This window comes from Oncorhynchus masou, chromosome 25 (assembly GCF_036934945.1).
Source record: "Oncorhynchus masou masou isolate Uvic2021 chromosome 25, UVic_Omas_1.1, whole genome shotgun sequence".
Lineage (NCBI taxonomy): Eukaryota > Metazoa > Chordata > Actinopteri > Salmoniformes > Salmonidae > Oncorhynchus > Oncorhynchus masou.
The window spans coordinates 17,418,918-17,438,712 of NC_088236.1; the positions used below are offsets into that span (position 1 = coordinate 17,418,918).

The following is a 19,795-nucleotide window of genomic DNA, read 5'->3' on the forward strand; positions in this document are numbered from 1 at the left end:
TCATGAAGTTGATGTTGATATGACACAATGCCATTTCTCATGTTCGACATTTTAGTTTCTTCAGAAAATATTGAAATGTGTGAAGAGGGCATACAAATTAGGCTTACACTTCATGTCCTCCTCAGTTTCATTCACAGGTTACAGCGGACATAATTCGACTAAGACCTGTTGTGGTTATTAAAGTGAAAGTAAGACAAGGGTCGTTTCTTATCTCGGTACGTATCTTTATTTTCCATAATATAAACCCATTAACCCCAGATGATCTTTACAAAATACAAAAGGTTTAGTAAAAAAACACAAGTAATGTTTATCAAAACATTACAAGAGAACAAACGTAGCATTTCATAAATGTATTTAATATTTTAACAAGACATATAGGGCAACAATATGGCATAATGACAATAAAAAAATCTAATCCTTGGAGTTGACAGGTATGGTATACGAAGTAACTTTCAACCCAATAGGCCAATGTGTTAATTTCAACCATTGACCTGGAGTTCTCTAGCCTGGTCCCAGATCTGTTTGTGCTCTTGGCAACTACATTATTCATCGTCAAGCCAAAGCATTTTAGCGCAAACAGACCGGCACTCAGGCTATATCATGATTCCTGGAAAATGAGTACAAAGCATTATATTGACATGCATTTATGAAATAGAAGATCACATTTTCTATTGAGTCATGGTGCTGGCTTAATGTAACTGGATAGACAAACAAAGGCATGGAAAAGTGCAATAGAACATTCAAGACAGAAATCATCACATTCTTCATTCTCATTCGCTTGGACTCTCTGCATTCAACAATGCTACATCTGGGTTACCAAGGCTCAGTCACTTCATGTAGTGATTGGGCTACCGATAGGCGCAGTGGTCTTAGGCACTGTATCTCAGTGTAAGAGGTGTAACTACCGTCCCTGATTCAAATCCAGGCTGTATGACATCTGTCTGTGATTGGGAGTCTGGGTTTGGCTGGGGTAGCCTATCATTGTAAATAAGAGTTGGTTCTTAACTGACTTGCCTAGTTAAGTAAAAATATATATTTATGAAATTGCAGCATCAGATTTATGGGGTTGATTGCTGCATCATTGTCAGTATCCTTTTTTAGCATTATGTGATATACGTAACTGTTGTGGATGTGATGAATATTGATGTACATTGTCTTAGCTTCAGAAGCTTGTGCATATCCCACAGATTTTTACTGAAGCAATCGTTGTCGAAAATTATCTTGAAAATGATGTGTTCTAGCTAAGATTCTCTCTGAAAATATATTCTAAAGTGCATTTCTCATACATTTCAGTACTGTTTTCTAGATAGAAAGATGAGAAGTATTTAGCAAAAATCTATGAATAGTCTTGAAGTGTCTTTTTCAAATGAAAGTCACCTAAAAATACTTACTTTATCAAGTGTTCAGAAAAGTGGATTGGCACATGTATATTGTTACATTTGCATATTGTATTGCAATATTTCAGAAAATATTCTACATTCAACTGGTAAAGGTTACTTTTGATATGCACTACTGGTCAAAAACATCAACTCATTCTAGGGATTTTCTTTATTTTTACTATTTTCTACGTTGTTGAATAATAGTGAAGACATCAAAACTATGAAATAACACATATGGAATTAGGTAGTAACCTAATGTAGGTGTTCTAAAGCTTTTGACCAGTAGTGTGTGTATATATATATATATATATATATATATATATATATATATATATATATATATATATATAGTACCAGTCAAAAGTTTGGACAGATATGGAATCACGTAGTAACCAAAAAGTGTTAAACATATCAAAATATATTTTATATTTGAAATTCTTCAATGTAGCCAATGTAGCCTTGTTGACAGCTTTGCACACTCTTGGCATTCTCTCAACCAGCTTGACCTGGAATGCTTTTCTAAAAGTCTTGAAGGAGTTCCCACATATACTGAGCACTTGTTTGCTGTTTTTCATTCACTCTGTGGTCCAACTCATCCTAAACCATCTCAATTGGGTTGAGGTCGGGTGATTGTGGAGGCCAGGTCATCTGATGCAGCACTCCATCACGCTCCTTCTTGGTCAAATAACCCTTACTCAGCCTGGAGGTGTGTTGGGTCATTGTCCTGTAGAAAAACAAATGATAGTCCCACTAAGCGCAAACCAGATAGGATGGTGTATCGCTACAGAATGCTGTGGTAGCCATGCTGGTTAAGTGTGCCTTGAATTCTAAATAAATCATGACAGTGTCACCAGCAAAGCACCCCCACATCATACCACCTCCTCCTCCATGCTTCACGGTGGGAACCACACACGCAGAGATCATCCGTTCACCTACTCAGAAAGACACGGCGGTTGGAACCAAAACTCTCAAATTTTGACTCATCAGATGAAAGGACATATTTCCACCGGTCTAATGTCCATTGCTCGTGTTTCTTGGCCTAAGCAAGTCTCTTCTTATTATTGGTGTCCTTTAGTAGTGGTTTCTTTGCATCAATTCAAGCATGAAGGCCTGATTCATGCAGTATCCTCTGAACAGTTGATGTTGAGATGTGTCTGTTACTTGAACTCCGTGAAGCATTTAGTTGGGCTGCAATTTCTGAGCCTGGTAACTCTAATGAACGTATCCTCTGCAGCAGCGGTAACTCTGGGTCTTTCTTTTCTGTGGCGGTCCTCATGAGAGACAGTTTCATCATAGCGCTTGATGGTTTTTGAGACTGCACTTGAAAAAACCTTCCCAGATTGACTGACCTTGGACGGTCGTTTCTCTTTGCTTATTTGAGCTGTTCTTGCCATAATGGACTTGGTCTTTTACCAAATAGGGCTATCTTCTGTATACCACCTCTACCTTCTCACAACACAACTGATTGGCTCAAACACATTAAGAAGGAAAGATATTCCACAAATTCACTTTAAACAAGGCACAGCTGTTAATTGAAATGCATTCCAAGTGACTACCTCATGAAGCTAGTTGAGAGAATGCCAAGAGTGTGCAAAACAGTCATCAAGGCAAATGGCGGCTACTTTGAAGAATCTCAAATATAAAATATATTTTGATTTGTTAAAATTGTTTTAAGTTACGACATGAGTCAATACGTATATGTTATTTAATAGTTTTCATGATAATTCTACAATGTAGAAAATAGTCAAACTAAAGAAAAACCCTGGAATGAGTAGGCGTGTCCAAACTTTTGGTTGGTACTGTATATATATATAATATATATATATACACAATTACCAGAAAGGTAATTATTTTAAACTACCTTAAAATAATTACCTTTAGGGTGTGGTGCTGCCTATACTATTCAAGCTACCTGTAATTACGCAATCCCAATGTACTATGCCTTCTGCTGACATTTTAAAAACATTCCAAATGACAACAAATGTGTTGGGATAGATTTTGATCAAGAAATCTTTAAGATTTGAATGTCTTCTTCAGACTCTGTAACATCCATAATGATAAGTTTTCCACCCTAAGGTAATCATGAAAATTGCAATCTTTTAAAAATTATTGTTTTTATGTTCAGCCAAACCTTTCCTTCAAAATGGCCATCCATGTTTTGACAGAAGACTTACAAACTCACATCATTTTGCTAATGTGTTTAATCTTTCCAATAAGCTTACCACTGGGCACACACTGGTTGAATCAATGTTGTTTCCACATCATTTCAAAGAAATGGTTTTAAACCAACATGGAATAAATGTTGAATTGATGTCTGTACCCAGTGGGTTGTGCATTTCATGTAACATCCAGAACACTTCTTATTTGCTTTATTTCTCCAACATGTTAATATTTAGAAGTCAATTTTGGGGGGATTACATTCCCCCTGGTGGGTACTATAGACACACACATCAAAATTGTATTTATATTTAGTTTGTCCATTCTGTGAGACATTTAAGTTGTGCTTTTGTGAGCAAGTATTATGAACATAATGCTGGAATCGCCCAGGTTCCTTTGGAGAAAAATGTCTGCTGGATAACCATATGTTACATGTTTACCTTTTCTGGTGAGATAAATTAGGGAAAGACTGGCACCCAGGCTAAAGTATATTCTCACAAAGACAAATACTCACTTGAATCTCAATTTTAATACTTTTTTTTTCTTTTTATATATTTTTTTCTTAGTGTATCTGCGATGAACGTTTTGCCGATCAACATTCAAGGCAGAAATCAAACTGATTTAAAATTCACCATCTCATTCCTCATTCACAGTAACATACATTCTAATCGTTTGACAAAAAATACAATAAAGTTCAACTATAGGAGTAAAGGCTTTTCATCACAGAATCACACAGAGCTTGGAGGTGTGCCGTAAGCTGCGGTACGCCTTTAGCCGGTCCTTTTTACTCACTCTGGCCCCGACCACATGCGTAACCGCAGGCATGCTCTCCACTACCCGCCGCTTGTGCGCACGGTGCAACAGAATCCTATAAACACCTGTTATAGAACTCCTACAGTCCTTCCCCTGATTATTCAAGATATGCTCCGTGGTGATCCCTAGTGTCTCCAGTGCCCCCCTCACCTCAGCCTCATCCTCCTCCAACTCTGAAGGTGTGCTCTCGGCCAGATAGGACGGGTCCAGTTTAAAGGGCTCCATGGCCCGGGGGAAGTCTACACTCAGCAGCCACTCACAGCCCATTATCTGCTCTACACTGCAGCGATCTGAGGGCTGAGGCTGGAGGATGCCTCTGATCAGCCTCTGGCAGGGCTCCAGTATCCAGGAGGGCAGCACATAGGCCCCCTCCAGGATACAGCGCTTCAACTTGGCAACCGTGTCCGCCCTGAAGGGCATGCTTCCTGTCACCATGAAGAACAGCATGACGCCCAGGGCCCAGATGTCTACGAAGATGCCCAGATAGTGTTCGTCCCGGAAGAGCTCTGGCGCGGCGTAGGGTGGGGAGCCACAGAAGGTGTTGAGAGTCTCGTCGCGGCGGCTTAGCGTGCTGAATCCGAAGTCTCCCACCTTGACACAGGTGCTGCAGGTGTAGAAGACGTTCTCTGCCTTCAAGTCACGGTGGATGATGCTGTTGTCATGCTGTGGGGCAGGTCAAAGATGTATCTGGTTAATACACCGGTATATACTGTAAATACATCTCAGACTCTTTAAATGACATTCAATCACAGGAGGTTGGTGACAGGTGTAAGGGGTGCGTAACCGGTGGCAGGGAAGTCAGGCGCAGGAGAGCAGAACGAGGTAATAGCCGGAACAGTTTAATCGCAAAACCAATGGCATAAAGAAATAGATAACATGGGTACAAAACTCGACGCCCACCAGTTAACATGTGCACAAGCACTTACAACAAACAATTCCACACAAAGACATGGGGGGAACAGAGGGTTAAATACACAACAATTAATGAGGGAAATGAAAACCAGGTGTGTAGGAAAACAAGACAAAACAAATGGAAAATTAAAAGTGGATTGACAATGGCTAGAAGACCGGTGATGCCGAACGCCAAACGCCGCACGAACAAGGAGAGGAACCAACTTCGGTGGCAGTCGTGACAACAGGTTTGTGGTAATAACTGGAGCGTAATCAGTGGAATGGTATCAAACACGTGGTTTCCAGGTGTTTGATGCTTTACCATTTGCGCCGTTCCAGCCATTATCATGAGCCGATCTCCCCTCAGCAGCCTCCACTGCATTAAATGTTGCACCACAGAAAATAGACAATGTTTTTAAGCACATTTCATCTACGGATGTGGAGTCTGAATTGTTCGTCTGACCCCAGCATAATATTTATTTGGGAAATGATGACACACGTTTCAAAGAAAGCAAATGAGGTCAGGAAGCCTTGAGATATTACTGACTCAAACACATACAGTATGGACACATAATAAGCTATATTAAAGCGTATGTGAGCAGGACTGTAGCCCTGGGCCAGGAAAATACCATGTGTTTGACAGCTGAGAGGATCTGAGAGAAGACGATCTTGCTGTCTATGTCGGACAGTTTCCCCTCTGAGCTGATCTTGGTGTAGAGCTCGCCTCCGCCTGCATACTCCATCACCAGATGTAACCGTGACAATGTCTCCACCACCTGCCACCCACCAGGAAGAAACAGAGAGGATGGTCAAGGCATCTACTGATAATTACACTACTCTGTTTAATTACACTACTCTGTTTAATAGTGCACTGCACTGATGACATTAGTTTCTGACCATGCTTTGTGTAACTCATTACTTATCAGTAATAGATGTTTAACAAGGCCTGGGAGGCTGTGTGTGTGTGTGTGTGTGTGTGTGTGCGTGCGTGCGTGCGCGCGCGTGCGTGTGACCCACCTCGTAAAGGCGTATGATGTTGGGGTGTTGCAGTCTCTCCATGCTGGATATCTCTCTGGATAGTAACCTCTGGGTCTTTTGGTCCAGCTTGGTCTTATCCAGGATTTTAATGGCCACCTTGTCTGAGGGAGGACAAAGGGAAATGTTAATTTATTTATTAGGATTCCCATTAGCTGTTCCTGATGCAGCAGCTACTCTCCCTGGGGTCAGCGTTAAGCCTTTCTTATATACCTGAGGTCAACATAGAATGTAGAAATAAAAGGCAGACGTTGAGAGAAGAGTTAGGCAAAAATAAAGAGATATTCCTGTTTTAGCTTATGGTGTTTTATTCTCTATAGATAAAACGGTGCAATATTTGGTGGATGTCAACACACTTCATATTTATATATCTCTATGCATGAGCAAGCTATGTGGCTGATAAAACATGTCCATTCTATAACATTTCAAGCCCAACATAAATAAACACGTCATAATATTACTGTTGATGATATCTGGAAATGTGCATGTACACCCTGGCCCATCTACTGTTGCTAGCCCCAATTCTGACTTGTTATCATATCTGCTTCACTGATTTTTGCTCTCGTAAAAACCTGGGTTTTCTGCATGTTATAACACTAGAAGCTTATTACCTAAAATGCATCAATTGAAAGTGTGGGTTCACAGCTCCAATCCAGATGTGTTGGTCATTACTGAGACGTGGTAGAGTGTTTTGAATACTGATTTGAACCTTTCTGGTTATAAACTTTTTCGGCAAGACAGATCTTCCAAAGGTGGCAATCTTTACCAAGGATCAGCTTCAGTGCTTGGTTATCTCCACCAAGTCTGTCCTCAAACAATTTAATTTGCTCTTTTTAAGCATTAAACTTTCAAATAGCTCTTTGTTGACTGTTGCTGGGTGCCATCATCCTCCATCAGTTCTGGTCTGTACCCTACCCGCCTTAAGCTCTCTCCTGGCCCCTTACACTAAGTCTGAATTTGTCCTGCTAGACAACCTAAACTGGGACATGCTTAAACCACCTGACCAAGTCCTAGAGCAATGGGACGCCCTAAAATCTTTCTCAGATTATTACCAATCCCACAAGATATAACTCCAAAGGTTTTAATCTCCTTTTTTGATTTAACCAGGCAAGCCAGTTAAGAACCCAGGCCAAGTGTACGCTGCCCTATGGGACTCACAATCACAGCCCAATGTGATACAGTCTGGATTCAAACCAGGTACTGTAGTGACACCTACCTCTAGGTACTGAGATGCAGTGCCTCTGACCACTGCACCACTCGGGAGCCTGTGATGTTATCCTCACAAATAATCCTGATATATATCAGTCTGGTGTTTTCTGTAATGACCATAGTGCTCACTGTTTTAGCCTGTGTTCGTAATGGCTGCTCAGTGAAACTGTCCTGATTTGTTATAGACGCTTGATAAAAAACTTGAATGAGAAAGCCTTCGTTCATGAACTGGCTTCTGTAAAATGGTATAGAATCAGCTTGATCCCCTCTCGGCACACGCATACTCTGGCTGACAGGCTCTCGTTCAGGCAAGTGAGAAATAAGTGCACTCAGGCTATCCGGAAGGCCAAAGCTAGTTACTTTAAGGAGCAGTTCCCTCTCTGTGGGTCTAACCCCAAGAAGTTTAGAAAAATGGTTAAAGACCTGAAGAATAAACCCTCCTCACAGCTGCCCATGTCCCTTAATGTTGATGATGTGGTTGTTACTGACAAGAAGCACATTGCTAAGCTCTTTAATCACCACTTCATGAAGTCAGGATTCCTATTTGACTCAGCCATGCCTCCTTGCTTGTCCAACATTTCCTCATCTCCCACCCCTTCTACTGCAACTATCAACCGATGCTTCTCCCTCTTTTTCCCCTGCCCCGCTACAAAGTTTCTCCCTGCAGGCAGTCACTAAGTCCGAGGTGCTAAAGGAGCTCCTGAATCTTGACCCTAAAAAAACATCTGGGCCAGATGGTTTAGACCCTTTCTTCTTTAAGGTTGCTGCCAATATCATCTCCAAGCCTATCTCCGAACTGTTTAACCTGTCTCTCCTTTATGGGGAGGTTCCCATTGCTTGGAAGGCAGCCACGGTTCATCAATAATTTATAGGGGAGATCAAGCTGATCCTAACTGTTATAGGCCCCTTTCTATTTTGCCCTGTTTATCAAGTATTGGAAAAACTTGTCAATAATCAATTGACTGGCTTTCTTGATGTCTATAGTATTCTCTCTGGTGTGCAATCTGGTTTCCGTTCAGGTTATGGAAACCTTAAAGGTCCTCAATGATGTCACCATTGCCATTGATTCTAAACAATGTTGTGCTGCTATTTTTATTGACTTGGCCAAAGCTTTTGATATGGTAGACCATTCCATTCTTGTGGGCTGGCTAAGGAGTATTGGTGTCTCTGGGGGGTCTTTGCCCTGGTTTGCTAACTACGTCTCTCAAAGAGTGCCGTGTATAAAGTCAGAAAATCTGCTGTCTCAGCTACTGTCTGTCACCAAGGGAGTAACCTAAGGCTCAATCCTAGGCCCCACGCTCTTCTCAGTTTCAATCAACAACATAGCTCAGGCAGTAAGAAGCTCTTTCATCCATTTATATGCAGATGATACAGTCCGGATATTGTGTTAACTATATGTAGAACATGTATATTTAGTCAAAGTTTATGATGTGTATTTCTGTTATCTGGCGTTATCTGGCGGAGCTTTCTATAATTTCTCCGGACATTTTTTTTAGCATTTTTTGAACATGGCGTCAATGTAAACGGAGATTTATGGATATAAATTGCATATTATTGAAAAAAACATAAATGTACTGTGTAACATGTCATATTACTGTCATCTGATGAAGATTTTCAAAAGGTTAGTGAATGATTTTTATTTTAATCCTGCGTTTGTGATGGCATCTTTTGTTTGATAAAATGGCTGCATATCGTTTGTGTCTTTGTGGTGGTTTGACATAAATATGTGCTATGTTTTCGCCGTAAAACATTTTAGAAATCTGACTCGCTGGGTAGATGAACAAGGTGTTTATCTTTCATTTGAGCTATTGGACTTGTTAATGTGTGGAGGTTAAATATTTCTAAGAATATTTTTGCATTCCATGCGCCACCGTTCCCCTGAACGGGGGGAGATGGCGTTCCCCGAGAGGAACGCCTCGCGTCAACGGGATATATGCACTACAACAAAGCTTCCTTCGAGTCCAACTAGCTTTCTCTACTCGTAACCTTGTTCTGAACACCTCCAAAATAAAGGTCCTATGGTTTGGTATGAAGAATGCCCCTCTCCCCACAGGTGTGATTACTACCTCTGAGGGTTTAGAGCTTGAGGTAGTCACCTCATACAAGTACTTGGGAGTATGGCTAGATGGTACAGTGTCCTTCTCTCAGCACATATCAATGATGCAGGCTAAAGTTATATCTAGACTTGGTTTCCTCTATCGGAATCGCACCTTTTTTACCCCAGCTGCCAAACTAACCCAGATTCAGATAAAATCAAATCAAAGTTTATTTGTCACATGCGCAGAATACAACAGGTGTAGACCTTACAGTGACATGCTTACTTACAAGCCCTAACCAACAGTGCAATAACAGTGCAATTGTTAAGTAAAAAATAGGTATTACGGAAGCAATAGATAAGTAAAGAAAACAACAACAATAAATGTTTAAATGACAGTGAAAATAACAATAGCGAGGCTATATACAGGTGGTACCGGTACAGAGTCAATGTGCAGGGGCACCCATGCCAAATCTTTTCAGTCTCCTGAGGGGGAATATATTTTGTTGTCCCCTCTTCACGACTGTCTTGGTGTGTTTGGACCATTCTAGTTGGTTGGTAATGTGGACACCAAGGAACTTTAAGCTCTCACCCTGCTCCACTACAGCCCCGTCGATAAGAATGGGGGCGTGCTGGGTCCTCCTTGTCCTGTAGTCCACAATCATATCCTTTGTCTTGATTACTTTGAGGGAAAGGTTGCTATTCTGGCACCACCCACCAGGTCTCTGACCTCCTCGCTATTGGCTGTCTCGTCGTTGTCGGTGATCAGGCCTACCACTGTTGTGTCGTCTGCAAACGTAATGATGGTGTTGGAGTCGTGCCTGGCCATGTAGTCGTGGGTGAACAGGGAGTACAGGAGGGGACTGAGCATGCACCCCTGAGGGGCTCCAGTGTTGAGGATCAGCGTGGCAGATGTGTTGCTACCTACCCTCACCACCTGAGGGCGGCTCGTCAGGAAGTCCAGGATCCAGTTGCAGAAGGGGGTGTTTAATCCCAGGATCCTTAGCATAGTGCTGAGCTTTGAGGGCACTATAGTGTTGAACACTGAGCTGTAGTCAATGAATAGCATTCTCACATAGGTGTTTTTTGTCCAGGTGGGAAAGGGCCGTGTGGAGTGCAATAGAGATTGCATCATCTGTGGATCTGTTTGAGCGGAATGCAAACTGGAGTGGGTCTAGGGTTTCTGGGATAATGATGTTAATGTGGGCAATTACCTACCTTTCAAAGCACTTCATGGCTATGGACGTGAGTGCTACGGGTCTGTAGTCATTCATGCAGGTTACCTTAGTGCTCTTGGGCACAGGGACTATGGTGGTCTGCCTGAAGCATGTTGGTATTACAGATTCAATCAGGGACATGTTGAAAATATCAGTGAAGACACTTGCCAGTTGGTCAGCACATGCCCGGAGCACATGTCCTGGTTATACGTCTGGCCCAGCGGCCTTGTGAATGTTGACTTGTTTAAAGATCTTACTCACTTCGGAGAGCGTGATCACACAGTCGTCCAGAACAGCTGATGCTCTCATGCATGCCTCAGTGTTGCTTGCCTCGAAGCGAGCATAGAAGTGATTTAGCTCATCTGTTAGGCTCGTGTCACTGGGCAGCTCACGGCCATGCTTCCCTTTGTAGTCTGAAATAGTTTGCAGGCCCTACCACATCCAACGAGCGTCGGATTCGGTGTAGTACCATTCAATCTTAGTCCAGTATTGGCGCTTTGCCTGTTTGTTGGATCATTGGAGGGTATAGCAGGATTTCTTATAAGCTTCCAGGTTAGAGTGACACATATTGAAAGTGGCAGCTATACCCTCTACCCTGTAATCCATGGCTTCTGGTTGGGGTATGTACGTACAGTCACTGTGGGGACAACGTCCTCGATGTACTTATTGATAAAGCCAGTGACTGAGTGGTGTACTCCTCCATGCCATTGGAAAAATCCTTTAACATATTCCAGTCTGCGCTAGCAAAACAGTCCTGTAGTTTAGCATCTGCTTCATCGGATCACTTTTTTATAGACTGAGTCACTAGTGCTTCCTGCTTTCATTTTTTGCAGGAATCAGGAGGATAGAATTATTGTCAGATTTGCCAAATGGAGGGCAAGGGAGAGCTTAGTACGCGTCTTTGTGTGTGGAGTAAAGGTGATCTAGAATTTCTTTCCCTCTGGTTGCGCATTTAACATACTGATAGAAATGAGGTAAAACTGATTTAAGTTTCCCAGGCATTAAAGTCCCCGGCCAAAAGGAGCGTCGCCTCTGGGTGAGCAGTTTCCTGTTTGCTTATTTCCTTATACAGCTGACTCAGAGCCGTCTTAGTGCCAGCGTCCATCTGTGGTAGTAAAAAAAACATCAACAAAAAAAATGATGAAAACCCTTGGCAAATAGCGTGGTCTACAGCTTATCATGACATACTCTACTTCATGCGAGCAAAATCTAGAGACTTCCTTAGATTTTGTGCACCAGCTGTTGTTAACAAATATGCACAGACAGCCAACCCTCGTCTTACCAGAGTGTGCTGTTCTGTCTAGCCTGTGCTGCTAGCTGAATGTTTTCCATGTCGTCATTCAGTCATGATTCGGTGAAACATAAGATATTACAGTTTTTGATGTCCCGTTGTTAGCATATTCGTGATCGTACCTCGTCTAATATATTGTCCAATGATTGTACGTTGACAAGTAATATTGATGGTAAAGGCAGATTTCCCACTCACCGTCGACGAATCCTTACGAGGCACCCCGCCCTGTGTCCTCTATACCTGTGTCTCTTTCTCTTCCCAATGACAGGGATTTTGGCCTTGTCGAGTGTCTGAACTACATCCTGTGCGTCCTGCTTGTTGAAGAAAAAATCTTTGTCTAATCCGAGGTGAGTGATCACTGCCCTGATATCCAGAAGATATTTTTTGCTGTAAGATAAGGTGGCAGAAACATTATGTACAAAATAAGTAACAAATAATGCAAAAAAATAACACATAATAGCACAATTGGTTAGGCGCCAGTAAAATGGCTACCATTTCTTCTGGCGCCATTCAGACGACCATCCAACCCATGCTAGATTACGGAGACATCATTTATAGATTGGCAGGTAAGGGTGCGGAAAGATGTTCTTTACCATTCGGCCATCAGATTTGCCACCAATGCTCCTTATTGGATACATCACTGCACTCTATACTTCTCTGTAAACTAATCATCTCTGTATACCCGTCGCAAGACCCACTGGTTGATGCTTATTTAAAAAACCCTCTTTGGCCTCACTCCACCCTATCTGAGATATCTACTGCAGCACTCATCATCCACATACAACACCTGTGCTGCCAGTCACATTCTGTCAAAGGTCCCCAAAGCACACACAACCTTGGGCTGCTGATCTTTTCAGTTCGCTGCAGCTAGCAACTGGAAAGAGCTGCAACAAACATTCAAACTGGACCATTTTATTTCAATCTCCTCATTCAAAGACTCAATCATGGACACTTACTGACTGTTGTGGCTGCTTTGCGTGATGTATTGTTGTCTTTACCTTCTTGTACTTTGTGCTGTTGTCTGTGCCCAATAATGTTTGTACCATGTTTGTGCTGCTACCATATTGTTGTCATGTTGTGTTACCACAATGCTGTGGTGTCATGTATTGCTGCCTTGCTATGTTGTTGTCTTCGGTCTCTCTTGTCGTGATGTGTGTTTAGTCCTATATTTATATGATTTTTTTTTTTAATCCCAGCCCGTGCTCGCTGGAGGCCTTTTGCCTTTTTGGTAGGCCGGCATTCTAAATAAGAATTTGTTCTTAACTGACTTGCCTAGTTAAAGGTTAAATTAAATTTAAAAAATACAAAATAAGTGACTGAAACTTTCCAAACTTCTTTTTCATTCTGTCACTATGGTAATGACATTTTTGTATTCCATATTCAGTTGATGTGGAATGTTGTTCAATATCCTGGGAAATGTTCAGACCCTGATTGACATAGCTAGTAGCAAGCCTATGCAATGGAGAGTATCTGCAGATTTTTCTCTGGTTGAAGTGGCCTGGTTGTCCATGTTGCATTTGCCATCAGCATTGGGGGTGCCACAGGGTTCAATTCTCAGGCTGACTCTTTGCTCTGTATACATCAATGATGTCGCTCTTGCTGCTGGTGATTATTTGATCCACCTCTATGCAAAGGACATCATTCTGATTACCTCTGGGCCTTCTTTGGACACTGTGTTAACTATCCTCCAGAGAAGCTTCAATGCCATCCAACTCTCATTCCGTGGCCTCCAACTGCTCTTAAATGCAAGTAAAACTAAATCCATGCTCTTCAATTGATCGCTGCCCGCACCTGCCCGCCCATCCAGCATCACTACTCTGGACGGTTCTGACTTAGAATATGTGGACAACCTCAAATATCTAGGTGTCTGGTTAGACTGTAAACTCTCCTTCCAGACTCACATTAAACATCTCCAATCCAAAATGAAATCTAGAATCGGCTTCATATTTTGCCACAAAGCATCCTTCACTCATGCTGCCAAACATACCCTAGTAAAACTGACCATCCTACCGATCCTTGACTTCGGTGATGTCTTTTACAAAATAGCCTCCAACACCCTACTCAACAAATTGGATGCAGTCTATCACAGGGCCATCCGTTTTGTCACCAAAGCCCCATACACTACCCACCACTGCAACCTGTACGCTCTCGTTGGATGTCCCTCGCTTCATACTCGTCGCCAAACCCACTGGCTCCAGGTCATCTACAAGTCTCTGCTAGTTAACCTGTCTGGCCCACCCGGGACGCAACCGCACCCCCTGCCAACAATAAATGTAAATGCGCTATGCCAAATGCTAATAGCACTCGTTAAAACTCAAACATTAATTAAAATTCACATGCAGGGTACTCAATTCAAGCTACACTCGTTGTGAATCTAGCCAACGAGTCAGATTTGTAAAATGCTTTTCGGCGAAAGCATGAGTAGCTATTATCTGATAGCAGGCAACACGCCGAAATGCCAGAAGGGGACGTAAACAAAGGAATTAGCGTAGCCGGCGCTACACAAAGCGCAGAAATAAAATATAAAACATTCATTACCTTTGACGAGATTCTTTGTTGGCACTCCTATATGTCCCATAAACATCACAATTGGGTCTTTTTTCGATTAAATCGGTCCTTGTGTACCCAAAATGTCCATTTATGAAGACCATCAGATCCAGGAAAAACACATTTTTTAAACGCGACGTTGTTTTTTAAAATTAAAAAAGTTGCCTATAAACTTTGACAAAACACTTCAAACTACTTCTGTAATCCAACTTTAGGTATTACTAAACGTTAATAAACAATCAAATTGATCACGGAGCGATCTGTATTCAATAGGCACAAGTTTGGGAAACGTAGTCAACTTTTCCGGTTCCATTGTTTACAGCTGTGGACTTGACAACCGGATGTGGCTATTACTCATATGACCAACGATTTAGTTGAATCGAAATCACAACACTGGCGACATCGTGTGTATTACTGTATTATTGATTGTATGTTTGTTTATTCCATGTGTAACTCTGTGTTGTTGTATGTGTTGAACTGTGTCACGTCCTGGCCATAGAGAGGCTTTTATTCTCTATTTTGGTTAGGCAAGGGTGTGATTAGGGTGGGCATTCTATGTTCTTTTTCTATGTTTTTGTATTTCTTTGTTGTTGGCCGGGTATGGTTCTCCATCAGGGACAGCTGTCTATCGTTGTCTCTGATTGGGAACCATTCTTAGGTAGCTCTTGCCCACATGGGTTTTGTAGGTAGTTATTTTCTGTTTTGTGTGTCTGCACCAGACAGAACTGTTTAGTTTGTGCCGCTTTGTTATTTTTTGTTCAAGTGTTCAGTTTTATTAAAAATCATGAACACGTACCATGCTGCACCTTGGTCCTCTTCTTCGAACAGCCGTTACAGAACTACCCACCACCAAAGGACCAAGCAGCGTGGCCAGGAGAGGCAGCCCCAATAAAAAAATGGGGGGGCACACGGGACGGTCGGCGGAGCCGAGGATGGAACCAGAGCCAGCCAGGGTGAAATTGGAGGTAAGCGAAGGAAGCGAAGCAGAGACAGTGAAGGAGTTGATGGGGAGATTGGAGGAGAGAGTAATGAGAGAGTTGCTGTGTTGGTGCATGAGGCACGACATCCACCCGACGGAGCGTCTCCTCGATTTGATGCCACCTCAGTCAGCTCTCCATACTCGTCCTGAGGTGCGTGCTAGCCGTCTGGTGAAGACTGTGCCAGCCCCATGCACCAGGCCTCCTGTGCGCCTCCCCAGCCCTGCACGTCTTGTGCCAGCTTGGCTCTACAGATCTCCAGTACGCGTTCTTAGCCCGGTGCGCTACATTCCAGCTCCCCGCATCTGCCGGGCTAGGGTGAGGATCCAGCCAGGACGGATGGTGCCAGCCCTGCTCTCCAGACCTCCAGTGCGTCTCCTCGGGCCAGGATATCCAGCACCGACTCTAGGCACGGTTTCTCCAGCTCGCCAGGAGATCCCAGTGCGGCCTGTTCCAGCTCCCTGAACGTGCCGGGCTAGAGTGGGCATTCAGCCTGGAAGAGTGGTATCAAGGCTACGCACCAGATCTCCAGTGCTCCCCCACAGCCCGGGCTATCCTGTGCCTCCTCCATGGACCAGACCTCCAGTAGGTCTCCCCAGCCTGGTGAGTCCTGTGTCTGTGTCCTGTCCGGAGCTGCCAGAGTCGCACACCTGTCCGGAGCTGCCAGAGTTGCCCTCCTGTCCGGAGCAGCCAGAGTCGCCCTTCTGTCCGGGGCCCGCTGCGAGGGTCCCCGCTCCAGAGGCACCACCTAAGAGGGCCAAGCCAGAGGTGGAGCGGGGTCTCCGTCCCTCACGAGAGCCGCCGCCGTAAAGAGGGCCCACCCGGACCCTCCCCTTGAGAGTCAGGTTTTGCGGCCAGAGTCCGCACCTTTGGGGGGGTACTGTCACGCCCTGACCATAGAGAGGCTTTTATTTTCTATTTTGGTTAGGCCAGGGTGTGATTGGTTCCCAATCAGGGACAGCTGTCTATCGTTGTCTCTGATTGGGAACCATACTTAGGTATGTCTTGCCCACATGAGTTTTGTGGGTAGTTAGCTCCTGCTGACTCCATATTCGGTGTGAAATTCTGTAAGGGGTGCGTGACTGGCTTCAGGGAAGTCAAGCGCAGGAGAGCAGAACTGGGCACTAACCGGAGCAGTTTAATAAGCAAAACCAACAGCACACAGAACAACAAAATATGGGTACAAAATAACCCGTCGCAAACCAGTCAAAGTGCACAAGCACTATATAACAAACAATTTCATACACAGACATGGGGTAACAGAGGTTTAAATACATGACAAGTAATGAGGGAATGTAAACCAAGTGTGTGGGAAAATGAAAGGTGGATCGGTGATGGCTAGAAGACCGGTGACATCGACCACCGAACACCGCCCGAACAAGGAGAGGAACTGACTTCGGCGGAAGTCGTGACACGCACACACACAAAACACACTTCAGTCTTTGATGAAGCAGGCAGGAATTCCATCCATCGCTAGGCAAACACAAGATCTCTAATCAATCCATATTTTCCAGGGCAGCAGTCAGACAGGCTGACTTTCTGTGGCAGATTCAGACTACAGGCCACTGGGTCAAAAACTGGTTGAATCAAGTGTTTCCACATCATTAAAAAAATCAATGTTATGACATGGAATCAATGTGGAAAGTTATCAACATAAGGGAATTTAGTATTTTTTTAAACTTCTTAACCCAAATCCGTAGATTTTTTTTGTTGATTTCACATTGAATACACGTTAGTAGACAACTCAACCAAAACTAAATCAAAACTAGATGTTGAAATGACGTCTGTGCCCAGTGGCAAACCACTGGCTCAATAGCAAACAGCTATCCAAGGAAATGTATTATTAGCTCATTGATGAAAACAGCTTGTCAGTCATCACTACGCTTTGAGATTTTGCTGCAGCAGAGGAGCTGGGTTTTCCAATAAATATTTAACTCAAGCCAGCATATTTAGTGAAGATTGGCCAGGCGGCCTACATATCTTTTCACTTTTTTATTGTCCATGAATGCATAATTCAAAGGTTTGGTGAGCATCTGTAGTATAGCAGGGCTGTGTGTGTTATGTTAAATATCAGTTAATGTGTTTCCTGCCTGGCAGGTGTCTTCCTTACCTTTTGTGAGGGCGTGGATCCCCAGTTTGACGTGGGAAAAGTTTCCACAGCCGATCTCTCCACGGACCTTGTAGAAGCTGATACGCCGGCCCAAGGTAAGCTCACGGACCACCCTGTTAATAAAATAAACAGCACTTACAAATGATCCAGAATAACAATACATGTCGTAATTCATCTTCTTTCATGTTTTTTTCTTAGAGAGCGTTGTCATCCTGCTCCTACCCGTCATCCTTCCTCTACCTGTCATCCTGCTCCTACCTGTCGTCCTTCTCCTACCTGTCATTCTTCTCCTACCTGTCATCCTGCTCCTACCGGTTGTCCTGGCCCTACCTGTCGTCCTGGCCCTACCTGTCATCCTTGTCCTACCTGTCGTCCTGGCACATGTCCAGGTTTAGCCTCTCCAGGGGGGTGATGCGGTGGCCAGGGACCCCCTGGTCATTTGTAGTGATGTCCGAGCTCTCCATGCGGCTCCAGCGTGCGTATCTCTTGTCCTGACCCGCTGTGCTCCCAGTCAAAACCCCAGACCCCCTGGAGCACCCCACTGTAGCCCCAGCAGGTCCCACCCCAGTGGGGCACACAGCCGTCATCCTACCCAGGATGCCTAGGATAGGGAAGGCTTAGCTCATGGCTGGAAGGGGTTCTGGTGCAAGGCACCACCTATGGATGAAGACACAGACAATAACTTGTTGTGCTGATGAGGGAAATTCCCAGAGCCCTGTTCAATTCATCCTGTCAAACCCATTATCTGCGCTACAAAATGCAAATGTCTTGTATTGTATTCACAATCGCACCAAAAACATGTTAAATGTGGGAATCTCACCTTTATACATAGGGTCCATGTAGAGAGCTTTGCTGCTTCACCGAGTGTCCATACAATGACAGATAAGAAATAATTTATGATAATTTGGTGGGTGCTTATATTTGTCCTATTTCATGCATGTGTGAATTGGAAATGTGTTTCTTGCATATCCCAACTCTCCCGAAGAACCCCTAGGGTGAATGGGGTCACAGCCAGGGTCCAACCCAAAACAGGCTACTAGTCTCTTTCTCCAGACCTTCAATGGACTGCAGTATGAAAATACTGCCTTAACCAAGGCAGTTGATGTTGGTTTTTGATCCGTAGCTCAAGTATGTTCAAGGAAGGTATCTCAAGAATGTTTGTAAGCACAGCTTGTTCCTCAATATCATTCTTTTGGGGTTCGTTACTTGTTCCTTGTCAATCATTGGCTCATTGGTGAAATTAGCATTCAGACAATATCTTTAATTAAATCATTCAAAAACCTTTATTTATGCAATTGCAGGCAGAAGATGACAACAGGAACATAGCACGCATGTTTCCGAGTAAGTTCTGCAAAATAGAAAAGGGTCCGAGTTGTTTTATTATTCTAACAGTCATATAACTTAGTGATGTCACTGCCTACGTCATTACCTTCCACTCATGAGACCAAAATCATGCCTACACAGCTATATAAACAAGAGTTTTAGTGTTATCTAAAAGCTCAGCAGTAAATGTCCAAGTTGATTTATAGTGAATGTCTGACTAGTCTCTTATCTCTTACACTCCCTGCAGAGTTCTGTCTCACAGTCACACATTTCTCAGATAGTTTCTTTATAAGAGGCAGAGATTAGAAAAGACTGTGGAACAATATTAAACCTTTATAATGAATATATATATTGTTAATCTGTAGTCTAGGACCCTATACATGTACGGAGGGAGGTGTCTTTTACCCCCTCCCCTTCTATTAATACAAGTTAAGCATAATCAATTATTATAATACATCAAACATTTGGTACAGCCCCTATCATGACCTCAAGGTGAACCCCTGACAGTTCCTTGAAACAGAGGATGGCTTAATAAAGACTGTTAGTTGTTCGAGAGCGAGCAACAGTTTCTCAGTCCACTGGCCCTCACATCAGTGCTGCTGCATTTTAATTGGCTCTTTGATTCTATATATAGCCCACTTTTGGGGGAATAGTGGGGAGGCAGGGGAAGGAGGGGGGAGGATGGAGTAAGGGGATATGACTGACGTTAAGGTACTGTCATGGGGTACTGCCTTAAATGCCCCATGAGGTTGTCCCTCTCTTGAACAATGAAGTCAGTCGAATAATGAACTTTTCTCCCACTCTCTCCTCT

General features: G+C 43.3%; 1 protein-coding gene and 1 long non-coding RNA gene across 2 annotated transcripts; one reads left to right on the top strand and one right to left on the bottom strand.

Annotated features, from left to right (window-relative positions):
* The first annotated feature begins 26 nt into the window (after positions 1-26).
* Positions 27-19,593, top strand: LOC135513833 (uncharacterized). Its single transcript, XR_010451582.1, has 3 exons — positions 27-215; positions 17,649-17,756; positions 17,860-19,593. It is a non-coding gene; the product is annotated as an uncharacterized LOC135513833 (long non-coding RNA).
* On the bottom strand, positions 3,169-18,390 carry LOC135513832 (serine/threonine-protein kinase NIM1-like). The gene is made up of 5 exons (XM_064936788.1): positions 18,028-18,390; positions 17,662-17,774; positions 6,258-6,379; positions 5,870-6,016; positions 3,169-5,012 (listed from the first exon to the last, which is right to left on the bottom strand). Exons 1-5 carry the CDS (start codon positions 18,246-18,248, stop codon positions 4,257-4,259), a joined length of 1,359 nt encoding a protein of 452 aa, XP_064792860.1. The 5' UTR covers positions 18,249-18,390; the 3' UTR covers positions 3,169-4,256.
* Positions 19,594-19,795: the final 202 nt, after the last annotated feature.